Below are 18,764 nucleotides of genomic sequence, written 5' to 3'. Positions count from 1 at the left end.
GTCCACATATTCATGCTCGACTTACATCGGTTCTTGAGATCGAAGGAGTAAACCCAAAGAAAAACATAGGATAGAAATAAGGGACTAGGAAAATACAGTCACACTTTGCGTGCTAGTAAGACGATAAAATATAATGGCATGGACCTGTACGTATAATGCTAAGTACCTAAAGGCTCGGAATTATATCAGAAGTCCTCCAAAAAGAAGGTCGATAGAAAAGGAGGGAAAGGGGGGAAAGGGGGAAGAAAATACGTTGATGCAATTAAACAGCTGACTAACCTCCCCTATGAATATGCTGCTATTGAAGCATGGGATAAGCAATTCAAACAGATTACATAAGCAGCTACCTAATCAATATTCCTTACATAATAACTTACCTAATCTAAAAGCATTTACCTACCTAATTCCTGACTCATCAATTTCTTTATCGCGTTTTGAGCCAAGACTTTTTATCGTCAGTCGCCTTGCAACAAGCCAAGCTTGCATCCTACTAATTTTACAACAGCTTCATCATCCCAATTTCTTGACTACGTTTGCAACTGCTACCTATCAATAACTACTCAGTTATCATACGACCGCAGACGCAAACGTAGTCAAAATGCCTGTCGTTAAGGGAGGAGTGTGGACTAACATCGAGGATGAAATCCTCAAGGTCTCCGTTTCCAAATACGGCCTGAATCAATGGGCGCGTGTCTCGTCGTTATTACCGCGAAAAACTCCCAAGCAATGCAAAGCGCGATGGAACGAATGGCTCGACCCAAGCATCAAGAAGATAGAATGGAGCAAAGAGGAGGACGAGAAATTACTTCACCTGGCTAAGTTGATGCCAACACAATGGCGAACCATCGCTCCTATCGTCGGTCGCACCGCAAACCAATGTCTAGAACGTTACCAGAAGCTCCTTGACGAGGCCGAGCAACGGGAGGCATCTAGCCTTGGCTTGACGGGTCCTGAAGGAGGCGAGACGCAAGCGCCCACGGCCGACGACGTACGAAGACTGCGACCGGGCGAGGTCGACCCAGATCCCGAGAGCAAACCCGCGAAGCCTGATACTATCGACCTTGATGAAGATGAAAAAGAGATGTTGAGCGAGGCGCGTGCCCGTTTAGCGAACACACAAGGAAAGAAGGCAAAGCGAAAAGCACGAGAACGTCAACAAGAAGAATCGCGCCGGCTCGCTACGCTACAAAAACGTCGGGAGCTCAAAACTGCCGGCATTAATATTAAGGTGGTAACGCGTAAGCCTGGGCAGATGGACTACAATGCGGATATTCCTTTCGAGAAAGCACCTGCCCAAGGATTCTACGATACTATGGACGAACAAACGCGAAACGAGAAGCAACGAGCGGCATTTGACCCCCGAAAACAACAGCTCGCGAATAAACGCAAGGGTGATCAAGAGGACGACGCTGAAAGGAAGAGGCGGAAGAACGACAAGGACGCTCCCTCAGCTTCTATGCAAGCCGCCTTGAAGGCTGGGCAAATGCAGAAGATACGAGAAGCAGAGCAAAGCAGTAAGAGGCGAGCACTTGTCCTTCCGTCACCCCAGGTCAGCGAGGGCGAGCTTGAGGATATTGTCAAGATGGGTATGATGGGGGAACGTGCAAATATGCTTGCCCAATCCAGCGAAAACAATGCTACCAGAGGACTCGTCAATGCGTACTCCACCCTGAACGCGCAAACGCCGATTCGAACGCCAATGGCACCTCCGCAAGAAGATCGAGTCGCAAACGAAATAAGGAATATCCGAGCTCTGACAGAGAATCAGTCGGTGTTGCTTGGAGGGGAGAATGCCGATTTGCAAGAAGGGGATGGGTCGACGGGTTTCGAAGGTGTCACACCTCGAAAACAAGTTATGTCGACCCCTAATCCCCTGGCAACGCCTTTACGAACCAGTGCAAATGGAGTCGGCGCTACCCCTCGACGACCTGGTCAGACGCCGCTACGGACTCCTCGAGACAGCTTTGCGCTCAATGCGGGTGATGGTGAATTGTCTATAGTCGGAGGGTCAACTAATGACATGCGACTTCGGGATTTGTCCATGAAGCATCAGCTCAAACAAGGCCTAGCTTCGCTACCAAAGCCAAAAGAAACGGAGTGGGAGTTGGAGATACCCGAAGACCAACAGGAAGCCATGGTAACAGATGAACTTGAGGAAGACGCCGAAGTACGAGACCAACGAGAGCGAGCACTCAGGGAAGCCCAAGAACAATTAGAAAGGAAGAGGCGGACCCAAGTTATGCAAAAAGGATTACCCCGGCCAGAGTCCGTCAATTTAGAAGCCCTCGCGCAACAGGCATCTGCCATTTCCGATCCAGTAGAAGCTCAGATTGCTAAAGAAGCAGCCTTGCTTATTGCGAACGACGCCGCGAGATACCCCGTATCGAACGCAAGGTCAAGCATCGGTCCAGTTCAATTGCAACAGATCGACGATACCTCCTTAGCGGAAGCTCGCTTGAAAATTCTCATGGAGGTAAACAGCAAACCCAAACCTGAGGATATTCAAGCAGGCTGGGAACGTGAGGGTAGCAATGCACTTCTGTTGAGGCTGGGCTGCTATGAAGATGATGAGGAAGAGGAGCAGGTGGCAGCTATGAAAGCAGCTTTCGACGTAAGTTTTTCTCATTCTAGCATCTACTACAATTGGTACTGATAACATTTTCTATAGTCTGTGCAAGATTCTACGATGGAAACCGTAGAAAAGTGTGCGAAGCTCGAGAAGAAGCTTACCCTACATTTAGGAGGATATCAACAACGAGCCAAAACCCTTCGCTCAAAGATGGGCGAGGCATATGAGGCACTTGAGAAAGCCAAGTTTGCTCTAAGCGCATTCCAGACGCTAGCCATTTCAGAAGAAATTGCCGCTAGGAGTCGATTGGAGGCCTTAAGGGAGGAAGTTGGCTACGTCACCCGAAGAGAACGTGAGGCGCAGGAAGCATACCGCCAGACCAAAGAGGAGCTAGACTCATTGACGGATGGGGTCAACGGTTACCATTAATTCCATTATCGGAAAAGGGACAAATCTAGCATAAAGATTGTATACTATGAACGCGCGTCTCCGCGCCATCGGCTGTAGAATAGCAGCTGTATCAAAAGAGAAAGGACCAGATATGGTTATTGCATTTATTAAGCCAACAATACCTGAATCGACCTATATAACCTATCCATGGATCTGATATGCAAATGCCAAAAAATAGAGGAAAATGAGAATGCCATGCAAATATACCAAGCGCCAAAATATGTGCCCAAAATGCTATATCTCCCAACCTCCTTTTCTAATTCTTCTACTCATTCATTATTCACTTTGACATCATATTAATAGACATGAGGCCTCTCACCAGGCACCTTCACTCCTTACTTCCGACCGCCCAATCTCGGCAGTTTCACAGGCGCAATTAACAAAGCGCCCACGGCCGCAAAAGCAACAAGGCACAAAAATGTCAGGCGGACTGCGGATTCGTAACTTGCAATCACCTGGTCGCGAGTGTCTCCTGGCGGCAGCGCAGCCACAGCCTCCACACTTTCACGTACACGTTCGACAAGCGCCTGTTTCCAGGCCTCTCCATCTGATACATCGGAGGGAGGAATCACGTACTCGAGTAAGTATCGCAATAACGCGTTTTGCAAGACAAGAGACGAGAACGCGACTCCGAGGACTGATCCCAAAGCGCGCCATAGAACAAGTGTGGAGGTTACGACGGCTTGTTCGCGGTGCTCACTAGCTGCTAGGACCGCCATGAAAGTTCCCGGGAACTGGAAGCCTTGACCTGCAGAGGAGGGGATTAGGCATAGAAGGTACGCCCATACGGGCCATCCGCGGTGCATGGCGGAGAGGAGGGCTGTGCCGAGGAGGTACAGGAGGGTGCCGCAGACGAGGGGCCATTTGAGGCGGCGCGTTGCGGATATTAGGAAGCCGGTTAGAGTCCCGGTTGTGCTAGCTGTGACAACAGGGACGACAAGGTAGAGACCAGAGGTGGTGGCGCTAGTCAGGAGGACGGCTTGGAAGAATAACGGGCTGTTTGGTTCTGCGGTTAGACAAATATTGGGGCTTTTCTCATTTTCTTTCCCGTCGATGCCGCTTAGAAGCACGAATAACACGGCGAATGCTCTCTTTCCCAAGGATTGCAATAAATTGGGGGGGTAGGGGAAGCGACTTACGTATTAAATAGGATCGCATTTAGTAAGAAAGATGCGATGAAATTAGCGAAAATTAGGTTGGCCCGGGGTGAGCTGTGTAAAAGGATTAAAGGCATGATAGGCCGCTGATGCTTAGACTCAACATATAAACAAATCGGAAAGCAAACGCCGAATATTACGAGCGAGGCGATGATGAATGGGTGAGACCCTAGATTGAGTGTTAGTTCATTACGTCCATCCTGTAGAAACACAGCCCGGTTACTCACATGGCAAAATGTTGCCTCCAAGATTCTACACGCTTTAGTTAGCAATCATAATCCTTCAGCTCATATTCGAGTTTCACACTTACTATGCCCAAAATTAAAAACGTAGTAGAAGTAGTTAGGAGTATAGACCCCTTAAAGTCAAACGTCTTCATGCCTTCCATGAAAGTCTGGTGCTTATTCTGTAAGCCAAGGTCGCCCGGAATACCAAAAAATGCTACCACGAAGCATATAACGATAGGGAACACTTGGATGCCGAACTCCCAGCGCCAGCCCATAGTATCGGCCATGAGGCCTCCGAGGGCAGCGCCTAGCGCTGAGGCTAATCCATAGACGACATTTACGTAGCTCTGATATGCGCCTCGACGTCTTACATACTAGTTAGCGGATGGCCCCTTATATGTTCAGCAATAAGATCAAAAAAAAGGGGCACTCACTCAATCGGCACCAAATCACTAATGATAATACTGCCCATCCCCAACACACCTCCAGCACCTAGACCACACGCAGCTCGAGCTAGAATAAAGCTCGTCATGCTCTGTGCGAGTGCACACCATAATGTTGCGAGTGCGAAAATGACTGTGGTAGCGAGATACGGCGGCTTGCGTCCGAGGGTATCGGAAAGGCGAGCGATCACGGGTTGGAAAGCAGTACTCGTAAGTAAGAACGCAGTTGTAAGCCAACTAGCACTATTGGAGCTATGAAAATAACTCGTAATAACCGGATGCGAGGATGCCATGATCTATTTCCAAGATTAGTTTTAATTTCGGAGACGGTTCTTCTCATATTTGTGATGAGTAACAGCTGTGACACCCCCCTATAGAATTCATTTAAACCCAGTACAGAAGGATAGGAAAACATACCGTGCCGTCAAAACATGCTACAAAATGGGTGAGCATTATGCTTATAAACACAATCCAAAACCGTCGCTGGTCGGTATCAATTAAGAACGTTGGAGCCGATTTAGATCTTTCCAATTGTGCTGCCTCCAAGTCATCCTCAAGACTATCTTCGGACAGCGGAGAGTCGAGATCCTCTGAATCACGGTGATGTCGGTGTCCGTTCTGTATCGGCCTAGGTGACACAGACACCACACTCCGAACAGTCGAAGCCCTACGCATAGTACTTTGTGACCTACGACGCCCCCTAAGCATCGCCGATTCAAAAGCCTCCGGCGCAAGCCCCGACGCCCCCGAAGTAAAGCTGCGAGCAACCAGCAAATCTGATTCATTCGCATCTAAATCACTCCCACTCCCATCGTCATACCCACCATCGCTTCCCGGAATCGCAATAGGAGCAGGTTCCTGGGTGTAACGAAGCCCCGCGTCCCCAAGGAGCGCAGTCCTCTCCGTGGGGAGCTCAGCAGGACCTCGCTCCCCATTGCCATTCGTCGTCTGCACCATCTTGCCAACGATGGTAACTCGAACAATATTCCCAAGTTACTCAAAGCCAGGTGTCCTACGGTGAAAAAAAAGATTAGCTCGTCATATTAATACATAGGTGAAAGAAATTTTAGCGTTACTGATCCACCGAAAAACTCACCTAGGGACGGACCTGACGATCACGCAATGCAGTTCGAGATGAAGCTTTATTCGAATCCGGTATAGTATATGGTATAATATGCACTAATTAATAAATTAAGTAGTTTTTTTTTTTCTCGCCTCGGAACGACGATAGTAAACAAAAGAATCGAAAAAGGGTACTAGAGGAAAGAAGCCCAATGGCAGCCAATTAATAGCTAAGAATCACGATGAAAGGTGAACGAATCGGTGAAGCAAAAAAGTCGGCGCGTAGTGGGAACTGGACGGGTACTGGATGGGGACCGAGAAGAGGGATATTATAGGTGCTATGGCCTACGATAGGCGACCCTTAAGGTAACCAACCGTGGTTGTATCCCCCCTGTAAGGCGCCTGCACCGAGGTCAGTCTCGTTTCCTATATGCGGGGAACCGTCCCCCCGAAGATCGGTAAGGAATAGGTCTGTCCACATGACATGAATCGGCCGGTATACGGCCTAGTGTTAGTAGTCTGAGCCTCAAATCGACCGTGGCTGCGTTCATAAAAGTATAACTGTAAATACAAGGTATGCTGTTATGCTTGATGAAATGCGCATGTTATTAGAATTGCGGCGGTGTTTTATCAACCTGCAGCGCAGATCAGCTAGGGATGCCTCAACATGGGCCCATGTCGCGGCAGCTACGTTAGCTGCTGCATCTTTTCCACTTAGCAAACTCTTTCGGATCTGAAATACACTTACACATGCAGTCAACATTTAATCTGTACTCAACTTGAGTTAGCAATATACTGAAACGCCCGTACCTTCAAACGAAGCCTAAGAAAGTATAATACTTCGTAAGTAATACGACATTAATATCTTGCGTAAGAAAAAATCTACCATAAACATATCTACGTTGCCATAGACGATAAGATGTAATACTCGCCATGATAACCCCTCCTTCTAAGTACTGTAGTATGAGGATAGCCTATTCAACTCCGAAACTTCCCAGTCTATAGTGTCATATTATGTGAGGAATCTTAGACGTCGATGTCTTTAGACTTTGCCTGAGAGGCACCACATAAAACCCCCGCGCCAGTTATCCCTCCATCATGGCATGGGCTTAATACAACCCTGACTGGTGCGTCGGACCCAAACTCTGCCTCTATGATTGAGTCTAGGAATTCCTGGCAATCTGCTAGATAATCTTGGAAGTGGACAATGCAGCCTCCAGTATATCCGACAATCAAATTCACCTTCGGGCTTTGTTCCACCTTGGCTGTGTGGTTGTTCGTGTGGTCTTGTAGTGATTCCCGAATGGGAATATCTCCTGCGCACGCAAGTAATCCAACGATTGATGCCGCGACAATAGCGGCGGCCCTAACTTCGATAGCCTTAGAAATTTTATATAAGGCAATTGCGATGTCTTCTGTCCATTGGAAAGGGGCCTTGCCTGTTGACTGTGGAAATTCAGTTTCAAGCTTCTCTAATAGTTTCGCCGAGTGCGGGGGACGGAAATGGCTCAGAAAAGTAGTCGTGAGGCCGAATCGCGTTAGGAGCCGTGGTGGCAGACTGTCTGCGGGAATATTCAAATGGTGTTCAAGGTAATCTAATAATATTAGACGCCCAAGTTCGCCAAGGTATCGACCTGCTGTCATGTACTCGAGCGGTTGGAACCCAGGCGCTTCGCCTTCTAAATCAAGTTTTGTATCCCAATGGCTGATTAAGTCAAATTTCCGTAAGGTTGGTGCTGTCCCTTTAATACTCCACTCGGTATTAACCGCGATCTTCATATCATCGGTCGAATCTCCATTTAAAACTTTGACTTTTCCAGGCTGCTTATCTTTGTGGAGAGTGCTTCTCTTCAGGGGTATCGTCGCGTTGCTACCTGTCCCGCATATGAGACCCATCGCTGCTTTATGGGTACTATCCTCCTTAGATTGATATATGAAAGATACCAAAGTCGCAACTGCGTCGTTCAAAATGGCAGAGACTTTAATAGGTGGCAAATCCGGAGTCTTTGACTGCTCGTAACCATTGACTAAGTGAGTCCCGAGGTGTAGGCGAGATGTAATCGCAAACCCCTTTCCCATCGCCATAAGGGTGGCGTCAGCTAACGTCTCCTGCACCATCGGAAAACTGAATGTAACCCCCATGGGTAGTTCGAGATCACGAGGTAGATTAAATGCTCCACAACCTTCCCGTACGACTTCTGCAATACAACTTCCGATCCATTTAAATAGTGAATCGGCGTTCTCGTTCTTTAGGACTTCTAGGATTGGCCATGATTTCTCGAGCACTCGACGAAGATTGGGCGGTGGTTCCGATTCCGAGGTCTCTGAGTGGCCATTAACACCGTTACCATTCACATTTATTTCATTTCCTAATAGCTCAATGAAGCCCACTCGTAAATTAGTACCACCGCTGATGAATGTTAGTCACATATACGTTGCTTGAGGTCGTATTATGTAAAAGCGTACATATCAATGGCCAGGTATCTGTGCTAGGAGTTAGCTTATGAAAAGGCATGTAGCGCACAGAAGTGGCTTGCTTTAGGCGCTGAATTTATATCACTAATAAACGCTTTTAGGAGACTTTGGGGGAGCGTACCGTCCCTTCTCCCTACCCGCGGTGGGCCGTAAAATCGATTCAGATATTGGGGTAGGGAGGAATTGATCTAATGAGTGTGCGGATAAATGCTGAAATGCCCGGCATAATTCATGCGACAGGGCATGTGCTTTCGCATTGTCAATAGAAAGAGGTCTGAGGAAATCCTCAATATCGAACTTTATAAAAGGACTCGACATATTTGTAGTCGGTAGACAGACTGCTTGGTTGTCTAGAAATATGTACGAGACGGCGATGTAATTGGGGGAGATTAGCGATCCGGATATGACGTCGAGGTCATGTCTACGGCAAGACTTGAGAAATCGAAATCACCACGAAGTCGATTAAATGGTAAAACGTATGTAAATTGGCAGGATCGAAGAGCGTTTTCGTGAACGAAACTATTCAAGTGAATTAGAAAAAGTGGTTCGTCCGTGAATTTCCGATTCGAATAGGCAGTTTCCTCTGCGTCGGTAGGTATGTGTATAGGATATATATGTTCGCAAGACGCTTTCTCGAGATTCAATTCCAAGACGGTAAGAGTCAGAACGAACTGCCGAATCAGCGGCTCTAGATTTCTAGAAACGTTACGTTGCAGGGGTATCCATTGGGTACCGAGGGGAGTAACTACTGTGGGTAATTCCGTAAGTAAGGGACGACGTGTGTCGAAGTACGTGTCTGCATGGAATATATAATGTATATTTGTTTGGATATAGCCCTGGAAGTGATATAGGTGTAGGTGGGATTGTATGTAAAAGGTTAGAAGAGGAAAGATAAATTTAGGTGAAGCAAATAATATCGAAACATCAGGCAATTGTCCTTTCCTCCTCTCCTAAGACACTGACGAAATAGGAAAGTCACTAGTAACGTTAAACGGGCGATTCGTCCTGACTCGAACTCAATGTGTGTGGGTTCTTGCGTTCCGAGGTCAAGAACGAGTCTCGTGTCCAGTCAGAACTTCGTAAGGTGCTACCTACTTCGTGGTGGAGGTGAGAAGGCGCCCTCTCACTAACAAGCTTAGTATGTACTTCGGTACCTGCCTAGGTCCTATTCGTATTGTACGATGCCCTATTAAACCCCGTTAGACTTACCTAGACTAGGGTAAGTTCCAGGTAGAGTCGCCCTACCATATTACCTCAGCCACATGGGCCCCACGATTTCTTCCAGATACCCAGATATAGTGGACCCAACAACGCCTGACTCGGTCGAGCTTTAGTGGTTGCACCATCGCTGCATATTGTACATAACGCACTAACGCACTAACCTTAGCAGCTAAGCTTCCTTGTTACATCCCTGAGCTATAAGCCTATCCAGCCTATCCCATCGCAAAGAGCCTCTTCAGGGAAACGGGTCCCCTCATTCGATCTTAGTCCCGTGCCTAAATTATCCCTGATCACGATAGTTGTATCTCCTTACCTGTTCTTCGACAAACAACAACAGCAACTCTATTCTCGACTTCATTATATTTGAGTGTTTCTTTATCTCTGTGTGGCATGCATCGTTGAGTTTTTTTAATAGAATTCCTTTTATCATCAAACTTTTTTTGAATAAGCCGATAGATCAAGATGAACGATATGACCGCCAAAAACGGTCTTCCAACGATGGAAGAAAAACGACCGATTCGAAGCCGCGCCCGAAGACGACATCGACCATTCTTAATAATTACCCTAGTCATCATCGGCATATATGCGCTCTACAATGCTAGTTCTGTATCGTCATATGCGGTTCTTTTCGTCCCAGATTCATCCCGAACACATCCTTCCACGAAAGCCGAACAGCCCGTATTGGCGACTCAAGAGCTCGTCCCGTTCGAAGCACATATCATGAGCAAATGTCCCGACGCTAAGGACTGTCTGAGGGACCTAGTTCTCCCGGCTATGATGCGCGTATACGAAAAAGTCAACTTCACATTATCATACATCGGAACGCCGACCGAAAATGACGGTGTCGATTGCAAGCACGGACCGGGTGAATGCATGGGAAATATCCTTGAGTTATGCGCGCACCATTTATACCCGGATCCTAAGATCTACCTCGGCTTTACGATGTGTTTGACGAAGGAATACAAGATGATCCCGCAGCGTGAACTGGTCGAAGACTGCGCGCTAGAACATGCTATTGATTTTGAGAAGCTGAATGATTGCGCTGCGAAGGATGATGGTGCTTTTGGTGTTGCGATGTTGAGGGAAAGTGTAAAAAGGACCTCTGACGTATGTTCTATGTTCATGGTTTGTACAATAATACCCCGAAGAAAATACTAACAATTTGCCTAGGCCGGCGTTACGAAAAGTTGCACGGTTAGGCTCAACAACGAAGTATATTGCATCAGAGACGGCGGGGAATGGTCAGATTGTCCCAGCGGGCCGGCTGTCAACGATCTTGTTATTGCGGTTGAGAAGCTCTACCGGAGTTCTTGAGGGGTTCGAATATTTTCGTCCATAAATCCGATGCCTCTCCCAGCGTATAGCTCAGCGAAACACTATCCATACCAATCTCTTCGTCTCCCGACATCGATTCGAGTTGTTCGATGATACTATCTAACCCGACCGCCTTTCCGACCGACTGAGTAGAAGTTGCTTCTAACATAACGTGCACAACATGGATGTGGAAATGGTAGTACGTTGGGTGGTAATGAACAAAGAGCTTTAGCTGGTCCGTGTCGATTTGAGGATATGTTTTTGCAGTGGCGTCTATGAGTTTGACTCTCATATGTCTAAGCCAGGGGACGTGCTTTTTCTTGAGGTCTCGCAAACTCCAAATATCTCGTCGTTCGACTATACCCAGCAGGTGCAACGCTTCGATCGTCTTTCGATCCCAATGCAAGTTTGGTAGCATGAGGAAGCCCTCATCTCCATCTCGTCCCAAGGGCGTTCTGTATATAATATCTTCTACTTCTTTGCGACCTTCAATAATATTGTAGACCCAATTTAACCGGCCTTCCTCTCGGTTCGTCTGCATGAACGGTCGCACTTTATCACGATAGGTCTCAGGCGTCTCGGTGACGTAACGAAATCCTTGTCTGCTGTGCTTTTTAATGTGCCCCTCAGTACAAGGACAAATCATAGAGATTTTCCAATCCGCGAACTTGTCATTTTCGTTGTCCTTGAGAATTGGTCCGCCCGAAGCTAGGGACCAGGAGTATATGTCATTGTTTCCCAAGTTCGTGATGCTTCGTAGATTCGTAGGTAGGGCGGTAAGGTACTCTTCGGCTTCAGGAATAGGTGCTCGTTCTATCGTTACTAGCGCGGGTTGAGAATCGACTTGTCCTAGCAGTATAATTCGTCGTCCTGCCTCATCTTTTTTGCTCTGTTAGCACTCGTTCTACACCTAGCTATCGCGTCATTACGTGAATGTGTTAGCGAATGCTATTATGTCATACCTTGATTCAGCACGCGCTCGAACTGGAACTTCGGAATCAGCGCCTCGGCACGCCGTTTACTTTCTTCGGTAGCCATATTGATCTTCCGAACTTAATTATGGTTAAAGATAACGTAAGGCAAGTATTCAGCACTGCCGTTCTTGTAGACAACTTTTTATAGAAGCTACCCCTCAGTCGGTGTAACGACCTTGAGTTTATCGGTGTGCGGGCCGCTGCAGAAATCGGCCCCACCCCGCGGTACCCCCTGCACGCTATCAAGGTTTATTTCCAGGGCTCTTGCCAGGACCTACATCCCACGATTAGGGGGACAGGTATCTAAGTATCTTTACATCTTCATTCAATACTTCAACTCATTACCACGTCCGTCAAATTCTTAATGGGGAAGTAGATGGTGATCATTTGCCATCCTATTTGGTATTGACGAGAAACGAGGATAATTCGCGGCACATGCTTAGGGACATACGATTGGTGTGGTTATAAAACCATGCTGGCCAAGACACCTATCTAACGAATCTCTGGGTGAAAATCAAACTATTAGGGGTTGATTTAGTAGGTTCGAAGTTATCTTCTAGGGGAATTGGTGGGCAAGAAAGGCATCCTTTAGTGAAGTGGCTTCAGTGGCTTCAGCGGCACGTCGCGATATAGCATTTCAGGGCACCAATACACTAATAGCCAGCCACTGGCGGCAAGGTCATGGCCGTTAACGCAGAATCTTCGTACTATTTATGTGCCTATTCTCACCCTCCATCCCTAAAGATTCCATCGTAGCAGGAGAGTTTCATGAGGAACAACGCATGACGATGATGAAAAACGAGATATAAACCTCCAACGAAGCTAAACTCCATGTTCTTGCCCTGCTTGCCAGCTATCCAAGGAAAACATATTATAACTCTGGACGACAACATACCTAGGGTATCTAAGATTAGGTACGTATGACTGAATTCGTACAAGCTACTCGGGGCTTCACCTACCCAAAATTATAGTGGAAGAGTACCTATTATCACTACCCAGGGAGACGGTTAACACCGGAGTCAGCCCAACTCGTCGTACTCAGTACCTACGTACATAAACTTCCAATCATTATAAGCCGTCTATTATGCTTCGTATTATACTTGTATTCTAGAAGTTCAAGATTTTGGTCTTGAAACGTTTAAGGGGCAAGTCATGCAAACGGTTGGCTTGGTCAACTTTGGGGGGTCTTGTTGCGCGCAGGTGAGCGGGCGACTCACTTTTCTTCAGGCGATGCATAATCATACCTTGTAGTATACAGGCCCTGTTAAAATCAGCGATACGACTGCCCGTGAGTATTCAATAGATCTTTCTGGATTCTGAGACAACCTCCCCTTACCCTGCGTCTGGTGTGATTGAAGTCTGGATATAACGGCAGCAATATGTAACATCATATTCGTAGTTGAGAGATGAGGCAAGAAATTCAAATTAATTACTCCTCATCAAGGTAGATGAAAATGAAACCGTAGTAGTAATCACTACAACTATAATTTACATTCAGACAAGCAGTCTAGACCTCAGGGGATCGATCTGAACATATTGGAAGACTGACATCGATCTTGGCTTGTGCTTCATAGGAAATTTAGTCAACCGATTCGATGAGTCGTTTGCTTTTTACATATTACTACGGAGCATCGCATCGATAGTCTGGGAAATAAAAGGAAACAAGGGGATAGGGACAGTGGTCGGGTAGCGGCCGCTAATGGGTCATTCTTACAGCTCACAGCTTACTCGCATAGGGGATGCGGGCAGGCCTTAATGCTGTGGCACGTAGCATAGCATACCCGTTACCATGCATGAGACATGTCACCGACCATGATAATCGTTGCCTCTGCAACCTTGAATGACCATGACCACTCCATGAATTGTATCATTTCACGCATGAGGTCAGGGCAAGGATATGAAGATCGAATCAAGTCTCTTTCTAATTGGTTTTCGTACCTATGTAGCAGTTGTAGAGTCCAACCACCCGCATCCCCTGAACTCCGTGCTTCTAAACATCCATCTCCTCGGAGGTAGGTTAAAAAAACAACGCCTAGAAAGTTCCGTAGAACGAATTGACAAGAAGTCCGGCGCAAAAAGCATGCCTAACAGAAAACCAACCCCCCGTTTCTCTGATCGTTTCTAGGTATCCATCTGTCTCATGAGAACTCCGCGGTCATCTCTCCGGGCAGTCTCGGCTATTCAAACAAAGTAACCATTTGCACAATTGACCGTTTTTGTCCAAGCCTGATTCATTTCGCTGCCATCCGGGGGAATCATTTTGGTCAAACCCTTGGTTTGGGAAACAAGCCACGCCGCCCAATCCATTTTATAACATCCTTAAAAATATAATCGCGAACGCCCAAAACCGGCCCAGTTTATATACTAGGGCAAAATATATACATATTGAGTATCTTATTTTACAAGGCAAGACCGGTGCCATCGCCAGTCCAGCGGTACAGTGCAAGAAGTTCTCGGCGGCGCTGGTGCTGCTCGCCAAGATCTTCGGGCACCCGACCGCGGACTTGGGCGAGTGCGCTACGCATGACCTTGCTGAAGTTGCGCTGAGTTATAAAGTTAGCGTAATTCAAGAAATGAAAGTAGCAAGGGTATCGAGTAACTCACCTGATACTCAGTGTTGAGTGTGACAACACACGCTTCGTGAGCGCGTATGATAGTCTCGCAGGCGCGGACTACACTTGCCGAAGCCTCAAGCTGCAGTTTGTCGGCAATGAGTAATAATAGGAACGAACCCTGTAGGAGGTAGATTCCGAAAAAGAATGGCATGAACTCTAGGCCTGGGTCGTATTCGAGGATGTTGCTGATAGCCTCTGCGGCCGATACGGCATGCCCCGTAGCTGTAATAAAGCCTTGCGATGAGATCCACAAGTCATTATCGTCAAGTAGGTTAATGGGGTCCCATTTTCCAGTGAGGAGAATGTGGAGTACGTGCATGACGTGTGTTCCGTATGACATAACGATGCGGGTTTGGATATCAGACTCGGTCATACGGGACGAACTCGTGTGTACGGAACGACCAGACGGTGAGCCGATTTGGTCTAGTTCAGATGGCATCTCCAGAGTGGCAGATTGCTCAGTCTTGTCATCGGAACTGTTGAAATGCCTTTGCTCAAACTTCTTTAAGCTCTGTTCGTACGCCTCGAGGTGTCGCACAATCTCAGCTTGCTGGTCATCCCATTCCCTAGCTGAACGGAAGCCGATGCCAAATCGGGGATGATTGCGGGCGTGGTGAAGATCGACGATCTCTCCCAGAATAGTCATCAGGGGAAGGAAGTAACCGAAGATACTGTGGCCAGTACACTCAAAGTGTGGTCCACGTACTCGGCCACTGTCAGGCCCTGACTGTTCTGACAAAGCCGGGTCCGTGGTGTGGGAGCTAAAGTTTCCGTTCTGCCATTCAGTGTCATCCATAGGTTGGAGAAGGCCTTCGCACTCAATATCCAAAAGGAAGAGGGGTCGGTTGTAGCATAGGGCTAGATGGCGGTCAACGATGTATGTGAGCCACCATATACGTCTTCGCTCTTCTCGTTCCTCTTCACTGACGGTTCCGGGAGTAACGTTGCTCCCGAGCCCGTCCTCAGTTTCACCGTCAGCATCGACATCGTTACCGTTGTTACCTTGAACCATCGAAGGTGCGCTTGGGGGTAGTTCTCGGCCGAGTTTCAATTCCCTTGCGAGGGACCACGCGGCGTTCCACCATCGGAGGCTGGCACCTTTGTATTCACTGGCAGACACTACTGTAGCCAGGTGAATATAGGTGACAACATCGTCTAGTGTTCCCGCAGCACCAAAAGCTCCCGATTCGCCTGTCAGATTCTCCATGCTCATTGATCCGGGAAGTGCGACTCCTAGTCCACCCAAAGCCACTCCGTCTATTACTGGGCTAGAAACTGGCGAGGCTTCGCCAGATGGCGTGTGAATTAACGGCTTAAGCAAACTAACAGTAAGCTCGAGCAATTTCTGGCAGATCTTGCCTCTTGCAGATGGGACGCTAGTAAGGAATGGGGCATCGCTAGTTTGTGCTGCTACCCAAAGCATACTTGCTAGCAATGCCGGTTGGCATTGGCGAGGCTTGCTTGGGTGGAGGAATGATCGTTTCCGGAAAACGAAACCCAGAACGTAGGGTGACATTGGGTGGGCGTGAGCGGAAGAGGAACTAGCGAAATATAAATCGATTAAATCGCAAGCGAGGGAAACGGGGATAATGTTCCCTAAATGAGGGATCAGAGGGTTCAAAACTGGGTATCTTAATTGGTGATGGTAGTTATTTTGGGGAATATGAGATTGGAATTGTGGCGGAGGCGAAGACATCGACATCCATCCTGGCGAGGTAGGCTCTCCAATAGGATACGCGCTTAGGGGGCTGGTCCCTATTCGAAACGTTGGCTGAGGGTTGGCCGAATAGTTAGTAGGACTTTGGGTTTGAAGTCCATAGGGAATCTCGGGATAGTTTGAAGACAAATTTCCCTGATTTGACCCATATCCGTTATGTGTTGCCCCGCCCATCAGATGACCCATCCCCTGTCTGTCGTATGGATTTTGAACATTACCGTACCCATTAAGATCTAACGAGGTAGGACTGTCAAGTTGGTCTCTCTCCATCGCTCCCTGGTGGCCAGTCAGATGGGGTTGGTGTGAGCTTAACTCTGCTAAGCTGTCTAGGCTTCCTGTCCTTTGGCTTCGCTGTAAGGCGTCCTCGCTGCTGTCGTTTAGCGCCTTATCACTCGAATTCTGTTCTGGCTTGACCGAGGCTGTACCATCAGTCTGTTGCTCTGTTGATGTTTCGTTGTCGTCGTTTGGGTTTGGTGACTTTTGGCCGTTTTGGGCGGCGGCGGCGGCGGCTGCTTGAGCTGCGGCTTGTTGGGCGAGGTCTTTGCGGGAGGCTTTGCCTCGCTTCTTTCGTTCTCGGATATACTCACAACCCAGGCCAAATTCTGACGCTGTTAGTGCCTCGATCTACTCCTAGGATGTCTTAGTATCATCACCAACCTATGCAATGGGCACAAGGATGCTGTCCGTCACACTTAGTCCTGAGCTGGTTACATTGGTCACAAGCTCTACTTATTCTCCTCCTGATTGGACCGGCTGCTCCAGCTGCTCTCGTGCTTGGTCCCCCATAGGGGTGTTGTCTGTGTTTTGGTTGCGGTGCTCGAGCTAGATGCGGTGCGTGAACTCCCACGTGTTGTTGGAGATGCTGGAGCGTGTACTGAGATCCATGGCCGAAAGTATCTAAACCCGCTGCGTGGAGGTGGCCTCCGGGTACATGAGCATTCGATAGTAATGTGTTAGAAGGAAGGGCATGGTACGGTGAAAACCGTTGAAGTGGATTAGACAACATATTTGAGTAATCCGTGATGGCGAATCGTACCGAATACGTCTAAAGTAGAAATATTGGTTCGTCGACGATCTTGTCTAACCTCGTATATCATGAACGATAGGCAACTTCGAACGAGTGCAAGCAGTTGGGACGAAGCATGAATACGTCTAAACCGCCGGGAGGTTGGACTTGTATCGGGGAGGAGCGAGATAGCTTAAGCTATATGCTTGTCGAGGAACGCGGTTGTGAGTGACTTGCAGCTCTTGGCAGAGCGTAGCCTTTCTAGACAGCGGCACTTGGACGGACCGAAAACCTTTTCACTGTGGGGATCAAGAGTTATGAGCATGACCTTATGTTCGACAGCATAAGGGACCCCAAAATAGTCAAAAGGGATCGCCGCGGTAGTATAAAGGACGGCACTGGGGTTTGTAGAGCACGGGTGTCAAAAGCATGTGGCGGGGTTTGGAGAGTAGGAGAGCAGCGAATCCACTACGGGCGGAGGACAAGGGTGTGAGAAGACTTCTTGAAGGTGAACATACAGGTTATAGTACCTAGGTAGGGTATAGTAGTATATGGGCGTGTTCCACGGCACCGCAGTGACTTTGACTCTATCTAGACCCCCTAGTAATAGTAGCAGTCTTAAGTAAGGCTCGCAGGAGAATTCGGAAGGACGGTGGACCAAAGGAAGTATAGAAAAGGTCTGGTCTAACCAAGCCAATCTCTGTTTAGGTCTGGAGTACTCTCCTTGACGAGGGCAAATAAAGTCTGCGTCCTTGGCATGCAGGCAAAGTGAGGTTCCTGCTTGTCTCTGTGAATTCAATTGGAGAATGGATACCCCTTCTCATCGGAGCAATATCGACAAGCGCAAGTAGATTGACGATGTAATATACAACGGCGGAACAGGTTCGAGGAGATGGAGTGACGAGATGGGGACATGAGATGTGAATTTCTGGTAGTTCCAGCAGTAACCCTCTCTCAGAGGAGTGAATCCCTCCTCGGGCATTTCTGCTATATGACCCGCTTTCTCACTCGAGTGAACGACATGGGCTATCTGGGTCGTGGAAAAAAGAGCGCAGGGGTTTGGAATGACATACAGAGGACGGTACTTCGCATGGAGAGTAACATAAATTTGAGCGACTAGGTCACTAGGACCAACTAGGTTACGGGGTTTTTAGATAGGAGGGATTCTGGCTGGGAATGACAAGCCAGCATAGGGCACACTAATACAGCATGGCCCACAGCTGTAAATGAGATTCTTTAGATCCAATGATAATTATTTTCCCATATTCGGATGAACTGGGAAAATTAATATCGTAGATATACCTAGTTGAGTACATAAAAAATAAAAACTCACTGCGCGCATCAGTTGGAGGAGACGCATTATTAGGTAGACTTGATAAGGTGCCTGTAGTTAGCAGTAACATACCGCTGTGGTATAGCCTTGTCTCTAGCTGCTATACATCTTTCGTATTGAAGGCGGACTACCCACTTGTACGAAGCGGCCATGAAGAATAGTTAGCTCCTCATCGCTTATTAGGCCCGTCTATAATGGAGT

At 47.8% G+C, this 18,764-nt stretch overlaps 5 protein-coding genes across 5 annotated transcripts; 2 read left to right on the top strand and 3 right to left on the bottom strand.

Moving 5' to 3' along the window:
• Positions 1-431: 431 nt before the first annotated feature.
• On the top strand, positions 432-3,176 carry F4822DRAFT_40308 (pre-mRNA splicing factor component-domain-containing protein). The gene is made up of 2 exons (XM_051458087.1): positions 432-2,611; positions 2,669-3,176. The coding sequence occupies exons 1-2, from the start codon at positions 599-601 to the stop codon at positions 2,996-2,998; spliced, it is 2,343 nt and encodes a 780-aa protein (XP_051319967.1). The 5' UTR covers positions 432-598; the 3' UTR covers positions 2,999-3,176.
• Positions 3,177-3,354: 178 nt separating this feature from the next.
• On the bottom strand, positions 3,355-9,109 carry F4822DRAFT_435888 (MFS general substrate transporter; the record flags this gene model as incomplete). Its single annotated transcript, XM_051462250.1, has 9 exons — positions 3,355-4,015; positions 4,159-4,345; positions 4,404-4,428; positions 4,487-4,769; positions 4,838-5,142; positions 5,264-5,704; positions 6,962-8,318; positions 8,505-8,693; positions 9,093-9,109. 9 exons carry the CDS (start codon positions 9,107-9,109, stop codon positions 3,355-3,357), a joined length of 3,465 nt encoding a protein of 1,154 aa, XP_051319966.1.
• A 957-nt stretch (positions 9,110-10,066) lies between these two features.
• F4822DRAFT_424658 (uncharacterized protein) lies at positions 10,067-10,803 on the top strand (the record flags this gene model as incomplete). Its single annotated transcript, XM_051460184.1, has 2 exons — positions 10,067-10,715; positions 10,775-10,803. 2 exons carry the CDS (start codon positions 10,067-10,069, stop codon positions 10,801-10,803), a joined length of 678 nt encoding a protein of 225 aa, XP_051319965.1.
• A 19-nt stretch (positions 10,804-10,822) lies between these two features.
• On the bottom strand, positions 10,823-12,015 carry F4822DRAFT_40277 (scavenger mRNA decapping enzyme). Its single transcript, XM_051458047.1, has 2 exons — positions 11,881-12,015; positions 10,823-11,797 (listed from the first exon to the last, which is right to left on the bottom strand). The coding sequence occupies exons 1-2, from the start codon at positions 11,954-11,956 to the stop codon at positions 10,884-10,886; spliced, it is 990 nt and encodes a 329-aa protein (XP_051319964.1). The 5' UTR covers positions 11,957-12,015; the 3' UTR covers positions 10,823-10,883.
• A 2,139-nt stretch (positions 12,016-14,154) lies between these two features.
• F4822DRAFT_40179 (transcriptional activator xlnR) lies at positions 14,155-17,686 on the bottom strand. The gene is made up of 3 exons (XM_051457972.1): positions 16,882-17,686; positions 14,497-16,826; positions 14,155-14,435 (listed from the first exon to the last, which is right to left on the bottom strand). The coding sequence occupies exons 1-3, from the start codon at positions 17,228-17,230 to the stop codon at positions 14,292-14,294; spliced, it is 2,823 nt and encodes a 940-aa protein (XP_051319963.1). The 5' UTR covers positions 17,231-17,686; the 3' UTR covers positions 14,155-14,291.
• Between the last annotated feature and the right edge of the window lie 1,078 nt (positions 17,687-18,764).

The sequence above is a fragment of the Hypoxylon trugodes genome, assembly GCF_022578975.1.
Source record: "Hypoxylon trugodes strain CBS 135444 unplaced genomic scaffold F4822scaffold_1, whole genome shotgun sequence".
Lineage (NCBI taxonomy): Eukaryota > Fungi > Ascomycota > Sordariomycetes > Xylariales > Hypoxylaceae > Hypoxylon > Hypoxylon trugodes.
Note: the sequence above shows the minus strand (reverse complement) of the source record. Positions and strands in the feature narration are given on the sequence as shown.

Excerpts from the sequence above, each read along its gene's own strand:
- F4822DRAFT_40308 (XM_051458087.1), top strand. The coding sequence starts at position 599 with ATGCCTGTCGTTAAGGGAGGAGTGTGGACTAACATCGAGGATGAAATC. Across the intron at positions 2,612-2,668 it reads CTATGAAAGCAGCTTTCGAC|TCTGTGCAAGATTCTACGAT; the intron begins GTAAGTTTTTCT and ends CATTTTCTATAG.
- F4822DRAFT_40277 (XM_051458047.1), bottom strand. The coding sequence starts at position 11,956 with ATGGCTACCGAAGAAAGTAAACGGCGTGCCGAGGCGCTGATTCCGAAG. Across the intron at positions 11,798-11,880 it reads CGAGCGCGTGCTGAATCAAG|ATGAGGCAGGACGACGAATT; the intron begins GTATGACATAAT and ends AGAGCAAAAAAG.
- F4822DRAFT_40179 (XM_051457972.1), bottom strand. The coding sequence starts at position 17,230 with ATGTTGTCTAATCCACTTCAACGGTTTTCACCGTACCATGCCCTTCCT. Across the intron at positions 16,827-16,881 it reads TCCTTGTGCCCATTGCATAG|AATTTGGCCTGGGTTGTGAG; the intron begins GTTGGTGATGAT and ends TAACAGCGTCAG. Across the intron at positions 14,436-14,496 it reads CACTCAACACTGAGTATCAG|CGCAACTTCAGCAAGGTCAT; the intron begins GTGAGTTACTCG and ends TTTATAACTCAG.